Source organism: Frieseomelitta varia, unplaced genomic scaffold, assembly GCF_011392965.1.
Source record: "Frieseomelitta varia isolate USP_RPSP 00005682 unplaced genomic scaffold, Fvar_1.2 scaffold_443, whole genome shotgun sequence".
Lineage (NCBI taxonomy): Eukaryota > Metazoa > Arthropoda > Insecta > Hymenoptera > Apidae > Frieseomelitta > Frieseomelitta varia.
In genome coordinates this window covers 404,426-420,246 of record NW_025110194.1, presented here as the reverse complement: position 1 = coordinate 420,246, position 15,821 = coordinate 404,426, and the positions used below count along the sequence as shown (strand labels likewise).

The 15,821-nt window shown below is 38.6% G+C and overlaps 1 protein-coding gene across 2 annotated transcripts in view; it reads left to right on the top strand.

The window, feature by feature from the left end:
* The window catches only part of LOC122532248, a 132,039-nt gene that overhangs the window by 111,293 nt on the left and 4,925 nt on the right, over positions 1 to 15,821 (top strand). For both annotated transcript variants that reach the window (XM_043660850.1, XM_043660851.1), the window contains 2 exons: positions 6,416 to 7,317; positions 9,887 to 10,406. In XM_043660850.1, the coding sequence (XP_043516785.1) occupies positions 6,416 to 7,317; positions 9,887 to 10,406 (1,422 nt within the window). The remainder of the gene's footprint in view (positions 1 to 6,415; positions 7,318 to 9,886; positions 10,407 to 15,821) is intronic.

The following is a 15,821-nucleotide window of genomic DNA, read 5'->3' as shown; positions in this document are numbered from 1 at the left end:
AAAAAGTATGATTGAAAGATAGTTTGGAGTACAAAAGGTATCATCATCTCTAAAGCTGTGAAAATTACTATTAATTACGTATCTAATTATTATTATTATTACAATAATAATTATTATTATCATTATTGATACAATTTAATTATTATTAATATTATTACAATTATTATTATTATTAACACAATTTAAATTTACGAAAACGATAAAAAGAATCGAAATGATCGACATCAGACATCGTCTCGTCAAATTTTCTTAATAACGTTGTATGCACCGGGTACAATTGCACTAAAATTTGATTGATGGAACGTGAGTTATTGCGAACGTTGCGCAACGCCGATTCGGCTAATCTTCGAATCGCATAATTTATTATGCCCGGTATAAGCTGTCAGCCAGTCTCGATTATGAAAACACGATAAAAAAGCCGTCTCAATTGACAGCGAACGGATGCTGTGTATAATAATCGGGTTGGTAATTGAAAAAATAGTGCTACGCTCTGAAACGGTTGACGCAAACGGATCTCCACGCCGACAGCGAAAAGATAATCCACGGTTTGATGCCGTGCATCGCTCGGCATGTAATGAAAAAACATCGTCCTTTTACAGTTATACAGGATATCCTGTGGATTAAAAAAAAAAAAAAGAAAAAAAGGAAAAAATTAGACGATGAAACGTTCGTGAAAGCTGTACGAGCTGCGCGACAGGGATTGTGAGACTGGTATCGAAGTCGACAAAGCGTTGATAAGAAAAATTTTTTGTACCTTGCAATACAGATTGCGATTGAATCGTTTTTCGAATTCGAGAAATCAAGATATAGTTGATTTCGTTTATAGTGGATGAAAAAGGAAACGCTTGGTTTTTTTGCAACATTAATCTGTTCTCGCGAATAGTTTACTACATACAAAACTAATATAAAATATAATATATAAAATATAATATTAAATATAAAATATAATATATAAAATATAAAAATAAAGATCTTTCTGTATAATAAAAATTCGAGTTCGTATTAAAACAATTTTTCAACATTTGTCAAATATTGAACGATTATTGAACGAACAGTACTCGAATGTAAAAATCAAGAAAGTATTGACATAAGACAATTTTTCTTTCTTACAACTCTACCATGCACTCGAACAGAATATAAAATGTTTTTCATTGTTTAAAGATCGGCGTCTTTCTCTAACGTTGACGCAATAGCATTTCAGTACTTAGAATATTTCGTAATTTTCCTAAATAACACTTCACCATTGAACGCAAATTAAGTATTAGAATTGCAAACGACATCATTTTTTTGACTCTCGAATTTTTATTATACTTCTTGTATTATTAATACAGCTCATTATTGGAAATTTCTATTATGCATATTATTTTTGTCTCGTATAGTGATCTATTTCTGGAAAAAGATCTTGCTAATACATGTATCATTCGTTTTCACGTAGATATTATCAAAAAACTGTTTCGACCCGCCATATATACAGGCTGATTCACATAACTTGCACACCTAAAATAACTTTTAAGTTACGTGTCTAATGAAAAATTGTTTAATACAAAAGTTGCATAGTTTTAAGAGGGGTAAAATATGGTGTATCAATTTTTTCGTGGGTTCCAAAATTTTCTAGATCATCTTCCTTTCTTTTTAATTGAACCATATACTTCTTTTCGTCATAAATCGCACGTGTATCACCCTGTATAACTACAAAATTTGATTCTGACAAAAAGTTATGCAGATTTCGATTCTTTTCATCATTTCAATCTTGATCGAATCTCTCTAACGAGAAGAATTTGCAACTTTCCTTTTCTAAGGGAAACAAACCAAAATTCTACGTGAAAACAATGAAACTCGTGTCGAACCTAACCTCCACGCTCGGAAACGATCGGATCGAGAGTGGGCCGATTGACGCGGCGTATCGTCCAATTACGCGATCGCGTTGTAAATATTTGATGACGGAAACCGCACGGCGGCTATTTAATAAACGTGCGTTTGTCCAGCTGGAGGTCACGTCACGGTCGCGGAAATAGAAGCGAGACGATAATCGAATTGCTCGTGAACCGGCGTGAACGCGACGAGCCGAGAATCGACGTTGTTGCAACCGTCGTTCGAGGACGTTCACAAAGCGAATCGATTCATCCCCGTAACGCGCGGTTACATTTTTCCCTCCTCGCGCCGCTTTTCATCGTCAACACTCTCGCCAGAGGGGAAATATCACTCGCCCTTATACGTGCTTCTTCCTTCCCGCCTTTTCCACAACCTGGAGTTTTAGAATGAATTCAAATGGCAAGAACGACAGCCGCCGTCGTTTCCCCGACATCTTCTTCCGCCTTCTATTCCCGTTGGGAGCCACGAAATGCGTTGTACCCGCCAGTATCAACCCTCCCTTTTCGCCTCGCGGTGGAGAGAGTAATTTGATGTACAACCTTCAACTCCCGGACGATAACAAAAGAGATTAAGTGCGGCCGGCGTCCTGTTGTATTAATTTAAGTTCAGCTACGCGACCTACGCGGCGTAAACGAATATTAAGGAGGCAGGATGAGGGAAGCCTAAACATTACGAATACCTTGGACAGCTGGTAAAAGAAAAGTACATATTTGATTGACATGAGCTTCTGTATTTTAACACATTATGAATTATAAAGAGCAACATTAAAAGAAAAAGAAAGAGGGCTCTTATTTAACTTTTTAACGGCATACGTAGCTTTTTTTTACATTGCCTATCGGTGAATTAGCTGCAACGAAAAGTTCAAAAGTAAATAATATTCTCTCTAGGGATTGACGATCCAACATTTTCATTTCTGTGAAAATTATGAAAATAATAGCTATTTGTTTTTGATGTGTCGAATTTGTGCCAAAAATTTCTACGTTCTTTTGTTTATATTTTTCGAAATTGTTAAAAATTAGGAAATGTTCGATCGTCGATCCCTAGTAAATGTTACACTAAAGATACGTACCAAGCAATCGGTTGCTTAGATTCCGAGATATCTTGCACACCGTTTCTAAAAACCTAGTTTCGAGTGAAACGCGTTTAAAGTTTCAGAACGTCATTTTTCATATGTATCCTTTGCTTACTTTTTTTACTTATACATCGCGGCTCACAGTTCATACAATTCACAACTAAATTGAATCCAAGTCGCCTGATATTCGATTCACCAAAAGTAACATTTGAATCGCACGATTTACACTTTACAATACTGCTTAAAGTTGTAAACAGCAAATTCAATTATTCTGTATCCGCGGATTTATTATTATACCCCAAAATAAGTCGTTTTAAAACCTAGGACCTCTTGCATCTTATTTCTAAGACTTCAAACTGCTATTTAAAACGAAACAAAAAAAATTTTTTTGAAAATTTCAAACTGTCCTGACCCTTTAACTTAGATTTCCACCTCTCCAACTCTGTAGTTTCGAGATTAACACAACCGAGTAGAAGAAACAGAAACGAGAACGTTGGCGCCCTGTATAAGGGGCAAGGAGAGAAAAGGAGCAAAACAGGGGACGAAGGAGCACGAGTATTATTATTATTATTTATTTATTTATATATAATCCTTGCCTAAGCGGCTTAGGATGGCTTCCGGTTTACAATTGGTCTGCATTTTTTTTATTTTCAACTGTTATAACTAATTCTTAGTGTCTACGTCTTATGGATCTAATTTGCCTTTTGCTCATCTACTTGTACGAACTATAAGTAAAAGTAAAAGTAAAAGTAAAATTTAAAAGTAAAGGAAAAGGTAACAGGTACAACAATGTGAAAAATAAGAAAAAGAACTTTCTACTGTCTTCTACTATTGCTTTTTCTTTGGTATTGTCTTGCTGCTTCTTCTTCAGTCTTTCCCCCTCCGCCCTTCTGCATTCCTATGTCTATTCTCCTCCCATCTATCCTCCTGAAGGAGCACGAGTAGCCACGGGGGATGGTGCTGACGACTCGGAAGTATCGCAGAAAACGTCACGTTTTTCCACGGACTTGCCTTGATAACAGGGAAAGTTGAGTATCCTACACTCCCCTTTCCTTGTTGATCAGCTCTCCGACAACTACCCAGAAGTGGAAGCGTTAACCTTCCAGTTAAAAATGCTTTCAATTAAAATCCCGCTGCTAATACAGTGCGGATTGGGTTCGCCGACTGGGTTACGAGCCGCTCAAGAATTACTAATTGACACATATGGCCGTATATGGGGAGCGTGATGCGTTGTCTGAATTTATTGTACGTACGTTGGTGTTCCATTTGGACTTCAGCGTATCACCAGATGTATTTTTTTAATAGGAGAAATGACTCGAAAATTAGTAACAACGAGTAGATAAATAATAATGATTAATTAATTAATTAGTGGTAATAATAAGTAAATGAACAGATGAGGAATAATAATTAATTAACAAGTTGATCACTAAGTGAGCCGCTTTTTTTTTGAAAGTGGTGTTCAAATCCAATTTTGAGAAAAAATAAGTTAACACCATAACAGTTTTAGTCAAATACAAATGTCTTCTTTTCCAATTAATAATTATCACAGTGAATAGTGTACAATGTCCTCAGAAATTCAAAAAAAAGTTGAACTGTAGAATGTCGTTGCAAGAGTGTTTTTTTTTTTTCTTTTTTAAGTGACATAAGTCCATACTGTAAACGAAATGTTAACGAAGGTTTTCATAATTTTCATGACAGAACAAAGCTTATATGTCTGCATACGCTTTTAAATCAATTCAAACGCAAACCATTAAATATCTCGAAATGAGAATAAATGGAGTTGTGCCGCGAAAATGAAGAGGCTCGAGTGAGATGATTCCAAAATTTGACGAATCAAGATAGAAAAGTTATTTTACGAGATGTAAAAATTATGAATTACCTTGTTTCTCCTTGGAATCTTTTTGCTATAACCGTCTTACCAGCATTGTAGTTAATCCTTCGTCGAGAAACGAGTCTCGAGTCGAAATGCAATTCTATTTGTCGACATCTCGTCGAGTCGTCGAGGATTTGAAAGTAGAAACCTGCATAAGCGGCAGAGCACGCGGAATGCAACCCGAGCTTTTAAAATATAACTTCATTGGCTCGTTGGCGGGAACCTCGCTAATCTAAAAAGGAAGCCATTTTGTTAATCTAACGTAAAAATAAATAAATGTCCCGACACTGCAAATTGCGCCTGTATATTAAGCGTTACAGCGCTGAAAGCTTTTAGCAATCTCTATGTATCTTCGTGGCGTACGTTTAATCCTTCACAAGAGCAAACTAGACAGGATAATGTCAAAAGCTAAGTTTTTAATCAGTAGTTTATGCTGCGTCTTACCTCGCACGCGATAATTCATACTGCTACTCTCTTCTATCTCTTTTAGCACATTATCATTAACGGCGGACACTTTGATCGATTAATAAAAATATTATTATAAACAAATTAACAATTATGATTTAATGACAAAATATAAATAGATTTGTACAGTTATGTCCAAATCAGAAACTAATATTAATTTTGACAAGAGTGTCCCTATCATTTAAACACTCAACGTGAAAAATAAAAGGTCTGGAATCGGTAATATTGATGGATAATTGAAATGACAAAATATAAATAGATTTATACAGTTATGTCCAAACAGAAACTAATATTAATTTTGACAAGAGTGACCCTATCATTTAAACACTCAACGTGAAAAATAAAAGGTCTGGAATCGGTAATATTGATGGATAATTGAAATGACAAAATATAAATAGATTTATACAGTTATGTCCAAACAGAAACTAATATTAATTTTGACAAGAGTGTCCCTATCATTAAACACTCAACGTGAAAAATAAAAGTCTGGAATCGGTAATATTGATGGATAATTGAAATAATAAAATAATGAAATTCCACAATTATTTAGAAAATTTTCATAATGATAGTTCTAACAAATAATACGTATTTCTTACACGCTACTATCATTTCAAACATCCCGCCAAGAAAGTATTAATATTGTTAAAATGCACGTGCGAATATTGAATTCACCAGTATGGTTACTGATAAAAGTATATATATTTCGTATGATATACACTAAGTATCTGCTATAAAATATAATATAATAAAAGAAATAAAATCTCATCTTTGATTAATCTCAACTGGACGCTGTCACGCTTGACTCTGGTTTGGCTTTTGTTTTAAACACATCGCACGCATAGATCCATTTATACCGCTAAATTCAAATCTTAAAATTCAACAAATATCGATATTCAATTCATACGTTTAAACGAACAGACGTTGCAAAATTCTAATTCGGAGGTTTAATACAAACCTCTCGGTGAAAGAAGTTGCCCTCTGATGCAAATACACGCCCGAGTTGCGCGTGCATTCAACCCTTTCTCCCCGGTACTCGTTCAACCCATCGGTAGAGCAACGAGTAACAAGCTCGAGAAACAAGCACGCACTCGAACGTGTTCTAATCTTCGCCGTCGTGTTTCCCTTGTTAACAGAAATCCTCGGGATGGAGCTAAGAACGGCGAAACTGTTGCTTTACTCGACGCTGGTGGTGGCGGTGTGCCGGAGCCAGGAGGATTGGACGGCGCAGTGTTCGTCGTCGTGCAAGTGCCGATGGATCTCCGGCAAGAAGACCGCCGAGTGCATCAGGCAGAATCTCACGCAGATACCGAGCAGCCTGTCGCCGGAGATCCAGAACTTCGACCTCACGGGGAATCGTATCACGCACCTGATGCACGACTCGTTCAGCCGTGTCCACCTGGTCAACCTGCAGAAGCTGGTGCTGCGAAAATGCGAGATCGAATCGATACACACGGACGCGTTCAACGGGCTGAAGATCGTGATCGAGATCGACCTGTCGGCGAACAACATACGAACGTTGTACCCGGGCACGTTCGAGGAGACGCAACGGCTGAGGGTGTTGCTGTTGAACGAGAACAAGCTGAAGGTGCTTGAGAACGGTCTGTTCCGCGATTTGGTCTACCTGCAGAAGGTGATGCTGTCCAACAACGAGCTGGAGCGGATCGAGGAGAAGACGTTCCGCAACCTTCCGGGATTGCGGCTGTTAACGTTGGACGGGAACAACCTGAGCGTGCTGAAGGTGCAGAGCTTCGAGACGTTGCCCAAGCTCGGCAGCCTCGAGCTGCACAACAATCCGTGGAATTGCAACTGCCGTCTGAAGCGATTCCGCGACTGGACCATCGAACGAAAGCTGTACACGAAGCCGACCACGTGCCAGCAGCCGGCGATCCTCGCGGGCAAGATGTGGGACGAGATCGGTAGCGACGAGTTCGCTTGCAGGCCGGAGATCTTCACGATAGGGCCGTCGGTGAGGATCGAGGCTGGCAAGGGCAACGTCACCTTCTGGTGCAGGGCTGCTGGCATTCCACGACCGCAGGTAACAACGCGTCGCATCATTCACTTTTCTCGCGGAGTATATAATAAGTAGTATTTTTATTTAAAGAGTATATAAAAATAAAAATATTACTTATTATAAGTGTGAATATATATATATATATATATATATAATATAAAAATTTAATATATATATATATAAATGTAAATTTAATATATATATATATATAAATATAAAAATATAAATATATATATAAATATAAAAATATAAATATAATAAATATAAAAATTTAATATATATATATAATAATTATATATATAAAAATTTAATATATATATAATATATATATAATAAATATATTTATATAAATATAAAAATTTAATATATATATATAAATTTTATATTATATTATATTTTATTTTATTTTATATTATATGTATAAATTTATAATATATTTATATAAAAATAAATAATAATTTATTTTTTAAAGTAATATGTCTGAAAACAACGAAAACGCGCACGGACGAAGCATTTTGCAAAGTAGGACGCTTTAACCCCTCGCGCTGGCAACACTGGTTCGCGGACCATAACGAGCGACCGAACCGTATACAACAACTCGCCGTTTTCTTTTTCTTTTGAACTCGTCGGTACGATATTACTGGTTAGAAATTATTCAGAAGTAATAGACTTGTCATTTGTTTTGCCTGGGTTACACTTAAAGCTAAGAAAATATTGCAATTTTGGGGACGCAAAGTTCTCGACGTGCGCAAGAGGTTAACTCCGCCAATCCAGGATCATTGTGTCTGTTTGTTGCGTTTGACTCGTAGAGTCGTGACTCGCTCAGACGACGGTAAAAACGTACGTACGTATAAAATTCTACGGATGTCCTTAATTTTCAGTTTTTCATGCCGCGGAAAATTCGAAAGGACGTTCGTTAAACGTCAACGCAGAAGCCTAGCTACGTCATTTCTTTTGTACCGTGTGGTTTCAAAAGACGTCTCTCTTTTTTTTGTCTTTCCGTCGTTTTACTTCGCTGCGCATCATTCTCCGCGTAAAATTTCCCTTTGGTCGAATCAGAGGAAACTTTTTTTCCCCTCGGCGAGTTTATCCTACAAAACCTATATGTATGTACGTGTCGAAAGAATTAACGTGGCCAGCCTCTCTACGTACAGAAACGAATATATTCGCCGCCCGTATCGTTTCACTCGAGCGGTTACAATTCAGAAACGCGCGTTCACGGCGGATAAACATTAAAAAAGGATCCAAAAGGCGAAATCAGGAAACAATGTCGAGTCAGAGGTCGTTTGGAGGCCTTTTCCATGGGGCCAGGTTGCCTGAATGCGGGTCTAAACGGCGCGGATGCAATCTTTTCAACCGTCGCGACCTAACCTTCGCGTCGTGCCGCGATTGTGCAGCAAATTGCTTGCAAGTTACTCTGCGAATTATCGCGGTCTGCCCTTGGTTTAACCTCTTGCGCTGGATTGACGTGCCGCGCACGTCGAGAACTTTTTGTCCCAAATTGCAACATTCTAACACATTGCGCACCGCACTCGCCGCGCTCAATCTGGGCCCACACATTTTTGGAGCAACAGGGAAACTTTGTACAATACGTATATGCACTTGTTTAATTCGCATTGATAAAATATTCTTAAATATATTCTTAAATATATATTTAAAATATTATTAAAATATTCTTAAATATATATTTTTATATTTTATATATTTATTCTAAATATATATTCTTAAATATATATTTAAAATATTCTTAAAATATTCTTAAATATATATTTTTTGTAGCAGTATTTAAGAATCTATTTATTATGTATTTTAGATTTTAACTATTCTTTATTTTATATTTATATTAACACATTGAGGACGGTATGCTCTGATAAACATATAGCCTGTATTCTCTCGTATTTTTTGAATTATTTAATATATGATTGAAAGGGTTCAAGAAAATGTATAACATTCAACAAGTGTATTATTAAGATTATTAATCATCTTTCATCTTTTAGGTATTTTTATTAAATAAAATGAAAATACTTCTAGCAACGTTTCTTGGTGTGGTATGTTAGGAAACAATTTCCCAACTTCTTGAAAAATTATACGACATTATAATATATAATTATACATTATATGTAATATTATATAATATAAATTATATATAACGTTATCTATAAAGACGCGAATTCGCACAATGTGTTAAGTATAACTCAGACGAAACAAATAATAAATTTGTTACTTCTCAATCATTTCTATCCAGCGATATCATACTGACGAGTTCGAAAAGAAAGCGACGAATTTACTGTATACGGTTTGGTCGCTCGTTATGAAAGGAAATGTCGATTAATTTATTCTCTGGTTATAAGACATCTATACATAACTTTAGTTCCGACGATCACAAGTTTTAAAAGAAAAATAACATCGTACGCCTCGCTTATGTCACACCTACATGTCACCTCTACAAAACTCACGCGGCCATGCTTGCACGACTCGACGGCTCGACGAGAACAGAACACTACCGTCATAGTACCGACGTGCAGTCATACTTCGTTATCCTTACATACCTCTCTCACAGAAAAGGATATGAAACGTTGGTTTCTCGTTTCAGTTGTCGTGGGTGCATCGATCGAAGACCCTGAGCAATCACACGAGACGTCACAACGGCGAGAGCTACGTGCTGAGATCGAGCCACGAGTGGCTGAACCTCACGATACCGGACGTTACGCTCTCGGACAAGGGCGATTACATTTGCCTGGCGAAAAGTCCGGGCGGCAACACGGAGAAGAACGTGACGCTGACGATCGCCGGTGACGCTCTAAGCGGCAAGGACAGTATAATCAGTTTGCCACTGGCGCTAGGTTTAGGGGTGACCGCTTTGCTGCTTCTGGCGGTGACCGTGTCCCTCTGCGTGTGCTATTGCCGACGGCGGCGTACGAGGCACGACGAGAAGAGCTTAGAGGCCGCCTCGATGGAACACCACGGCCTCGGCGAGCAGGAGAAGTCCCTCATCACGACCATAAATCCCGTGGTGAAGCCGCCCAGGCGGTACGAGGCGCCTTCGGTGACGTCGCACGGCACCGAGATGACGGAGCTGAATCGCACATTGCTCGACAACGACTCGGTCTTCGGTCAGTACACTGCCTACATTACTAAACAGTGCGTGGCCAGGTGCTAGCTACTAACCATTTGTTAGCCTCCGGGCGGCGATTACACGCCGAGAGACGTTCGCGGAGAGACGTTGGAGACTCGATCAACCGGGTGCCTCGATGGTCGTACCGTCGTTGCTGCTCGCGTGCAACACGCGCCAGCACGAAACGAGGAAATCGAACGAGTAATGGGTTTCCGACCGTGAACCGTCGTTTCTCTTCCTTCTACCGATTGTCGCGTGAATTCTCGCCCGCAAACGTCAGACGTTTCTTTCTCGCGAAAATTCCCGAAATAACATATTCGAGAATCGTTGGCGGAAGGCTGGCGACGAAAATGTTTTTTTACACCGCCGACCGAGGCATCTCAAAATGTTTTTATACGACGCACGTAGGACGTGAAGCTTTTCTACGATAGAGAGGTGTGTTCAAGTGCTTCTGTGAATATACCAAACGTGTATGTACTATATCGAACAGGGTTATACTCCCATTAACGGAGCAAAATCGCTTGATACATATCCAGTATGTAGACTTTTGTAAAAAGACAGGGAAGGGGGGGGGAAGTGATTTAATCGAGGTTAACGAGCGTATGTATATATATTTTGTATATCATTGCAAGACGCACGGTTTGGCACGATAATCCATAAATCCGCGTAACACAACGTGCGACAGTCGTCAAAAAAGTATCACGAGGCATGCGTTTCCTCATTGGCGTCTTTTTGTATTTTTCATTCGGAGAGTACGATGGTATGTTGCTAGGTTACAACTGCGAGAAGAAATAGTTAATGTTATATTATGGAACGTTATGTCACCGAACGATTCGACGTTTTTCTACTGCCCCGTTTTATCGTCGACCGTAAAAGAAATATCGAGTGGCGGCGAACGTTGCGTAAACCCGGTCTGAAATAAAAGAAAGGAGAAGAAGAAACGCTGGAAAAAAAAAAAAGCGGAGTTGTTATATTTCTCTCGCAAAGTATTCTTTTACTCGAGCTATATCGAACAATAAACTAGAAAGTATAAAGTACGGACGAAATTCAATTTTAAGCGTAACGCAACAATAGACGGTTGAAGAATGCATTCATTTTGACTCCAACGTCTACGTAAGACGAAAGTCTACGGTAGTAATACTCTAATTGCAACGCTAACTTTGTTTGAAACATTTTTCTTTTCTCTCTCGGGAAACAGTTGTTCGAACGTTGAAAACGAACAATCAGAATCGGGGATCGAAATTGACAGGGTTTCTTTTCGCTTTGAAAAAGAAATCCTGGTCGAGAGCTTGTGTATTTAAACGATATAAAATAATATGAAATATACATTTAAAGTATATTTCTCTTCTCGTGGAATTTTTGCAGAAAGAGCAGATATTTTAGAATCTGTATGATAAAAGCACCGCGGAAACGCGTTATTATAGAACACGTTCGTTTCAATTAAACCTCCATTTTTACAAATTCGAGCACTCTCCCGCTGAATGTTCAGTATCAATATTTGCTACAAATATTGACAGTATTTTTTAACAGCGACGAACAAATTATCTGCCCCGTCGGACAGAAAAATTTTTATTCTCTTACTTTACGAGTTCTCGTCGGGACTCGTGGCGTAAGAACATTTTTCGAAAAAAAAAAAAAAAAAAGAAAGAGAAGAGAGAGAAGGTTCCACGATCCGCGTTTCAAACAGAATCTATCTAACTTTTTCGGTCCCTGGTCGGAACGAACGATTCAGGTCGTGTGTGCACGTTTGCGCGCGGTGCGCTCGCGATGCAGTCGCTTTCGTAGCAAAATCATCGCTGATATTGACACGAAGATCAATCAACGGAACGGCGAACAAAGGAATTTCCCCCTTGCGGACGCGGTGGAACGGTGCGCCGAAACGAAATCCAATTTTAGATATTGTTAACACCGCGGCCATTAATCTTCCGATTTCCTTCGAAAACATTCGCTCGCCCCGGCTTCGAGACTCGCCGAGGAGTATCGTCGCTGATTAAAAGGGACGGAAATAGATCAGTCGTATACGCGTGTATACGGCGAGTGTATTTAACTTTTAAGAGACAATCGTTGTCGAACGGCGAGGTTCGGTAGATGCAGCGTCATCGATCGCTCGTGGCGAACGAGCATCGACCAAAACTGTTACAAGATTAATGAGAGCGTGCAACACGTAACGATAAACGAAGAGAAAGAGAGAGAGAGAGAGAGAGAAAGAGAGAGAAAGCGAGGGATAGATGTACAGAGAGCGGAGAAAGACATTCGTCATTTACGTCTGGTCTCGTTATCGATATCTCGTTTTCCTTTTCCCCCGCCGACAACCTCGTTTCGCTCTAAAAGAAACGTCGCTGCGCACCCGACGTGTTCACCTGTTCCGGTTTAATTAGACGCGACTTTAACACATTCGCGACTAGCCAATCTTTCGCTTTTTTAATGAAGAAACTCTCGAACCAAATTGATGGAAATTTCCGACGTGGAAACAGGGACTGAAATTAGAAAATTGATGTTTTGAAGTATCAGTCTTGTAACGATCTGTTGTTCAAAGTGAAGAATCTTTCGTTAAAGAAGTCGCAAATAGAAAAGAGCAGAAGAACAAATTATTTTGAAAGTTATTATATTCTAGGGTTCCGGGGTTTTGCATACTTTAATTCTAGATAAATAATAGACTATTTGTTATCGTTATATAATTAATATTTTGAAATATTAATCTTCTAATCTGTTGTGAAGAAATGAAGAACCTTTCGTTAAAGAAGTCGCAAATAAAAAAAAGAGCAGAAGAACAAATTATTTTGAAAGTTATTATATTCTAGGTTTCTAGGTTTCTTGGCTTTGCCTACTTTAATTCTAGATAAATAATAGACTATCTGTTATCGTTATATAATTAATGTTTCGAAATATTAATCTTCTAACGATCTGTTGTTCGAAGCGAAGAACCTTTCGTTAAAGAAATCGCAAATAGAAAAAGAGCAGAAGAACAAATTATTTTGAAAGTTATTATATTCTAGGGTTCCGGGGTTTTGCATACTTTAATTCTAGATAAATAATAGACTATTTGTTATCGTTATATAATTAATATTTTGAAATATTAATCTTCTAATCTGTTGTGAAGAAATGAAGAACCTTTCGTTAAAGAAGTCGCAAATAAAAAAAAGAGCAGAAGAACAAATTATTTTGAAAATTATTATATTCTAGGTTTCTAGGTTTCTTGGCTTTGCCTACTTTAATTCTAGATAAATAATAGACTATCTGTTATCGTTATATAATTAATGTTTTGAAATATTAATCTTCTAACGATCTGTTGTTCGAAGCGAAGAAATCGCAAATAAAAACAGAGCAGAAGAACAAATTATTTTGAAAGTTATTATATTCTAGAGTTATGTGGTTTTGCATACTTTAATTCTAGATAAATAATAGACTATTTGTAATAATAGACTGTTTGTTTATATAATTAATGTTTTGAAATATTAATCTTCTAACGATCTATTGTTCGAAGTGAAGAACCTTTCGTTTAAAAGTCGCAAATAAGAAAGAGCAGAAGAATAAATTATTGTCAAAGTTATTATATTCTAGGGTTGTACGATTTTACATACTTTAATTCTAGATAAATAATACACTATTTAGTTACCGTATATTTATTTGAAAAACACATGACATCACATCAGTAGCAATCACGATCGGTACTCGTAACGACGTGAATTCACATCAGCGGTCGCGAACGTGTTAATCTAATCTGTTCACCACGGATGTATCGTATCGCGAAAACGATTGTTACTATTTTGATAGACTTGTAAATACGCGTGAACGCACGTGCGATTCGAAACACGAGTCGGAATTCCCTAATAACGTACGTCGACGCGCACGGTGAACGTTCAATCAGAGTATTTTTGTCCTTGTAAGCCTGTCTTGACTGGTATCGCGGCGACGACGTTGCCTGTAACATAATGTTCTCACAAAAGTCAACGATGACGATAAGAAACGACGGCGATCAACGAGAAAGACGGAAAGTGGGGAAGAAGCGATTGCTCGCAGTTCGATTTTGTGCGCGTATGTAACAACAGGATACAACGAAGAGAATAAATCGAGTCGAAGTCGCGAAGACGCGAAAAGAAAATGGCGGGAAGAAGGGTCGAAAGAAAGGAAAGAGACACGTTGTTGTTGTTGTTGTTGTTAATTGAAACACAGTTACTCGCTTCCCGGCGTAAATAACGAAAACACTTGGAATAATAAGGGGATCGTTGTTTCATGCACAAAATGGCGATTAAAACGATAAAGGAAAAGGGATTCGCCTCGGATTTCCATAAAAGGGGGAAGGCGGTAATAATCGTTACCAGGCGGCGCTGCTGTCTGAATTAGCGGCGTCTTGTCTTCTCTGTTTATCGAGAACAACACATACACACACACACGAACGATTCTTCTCTCTTCGTGTGTTCTCCTCTCGCACGTACACGTATGTACGCGATTCTCGCATCGCCCCGGCTCTTTGTCTCTAGGTACTCTCAAAAGACAGTAATTGAAATTGTCGAGGATCTCGTATCTCTGGACAGTTGCCCTCCGCATCTCAACTACTCTTCCACGCGTCCGCCGCTCCTTTGTGCGCTCGCTCTCCGGGAGGGAAGCAACCTTTTTCTCTCTCTTTCTCTCTCTCTGCCCCCTGTCCTACTTCCTTCTCTTCTATCCTCTATTGAACAGGATTCGAGTGGCGAAGAAACGCAAGGCCGCGATGAAACTCGACACTCGCCAAGATTCCACGCGAATCCACGGGCGGCCGCGAATCGGCGTTCGACTTGGCGAAAGGGAACTACGTGCGCCAGCGCTGATCCGCGTGATCTCATCTTTCTCCTTTTTTTCTTTTTTTCTTTTCTTTTTTCTTGAGGAATTAGTTTCGCGAACGGTGGATGGCAAGACAAATCGGAAACGGGAAATTTCGCTGGTTGTCGATTAAATTTACAGCTGCGAAACACGCGAGAATCGTGACCCACTTCTCGACCGATGAAACTTCATCTCGAAGATCGATTCAACCGTGTCTTGTTGCGGTTGCAAGTCTTGTGCATTACGTAATTTCCTCGGATATATCTGACGTGGCTCGCGAGCAAAGAGAAGGATCTCAGAAGGGCACTGATATTTTTATCATTACTGAGTTCCCCGTCGACGGATCACCAACTCCGCGTTCTCACACATGAGAGAAAGATGCAAGATCCCGGGTCTGCTGACCGGGTCTGGAAAGAAATTTCCTGCGAGATGGATTTCGCTTCGATGGCATGATGCTAGAAATATGTACATATGTATATATGTACATATATATATATATATATATATATATATATATATATATATATATATATTTGAGCAGAGATGCGTATTTGAGCGGTCGACGTGTTTCGATCTGTGATAGTAATCTTCGTGACACGGAGATGGTTTCAAA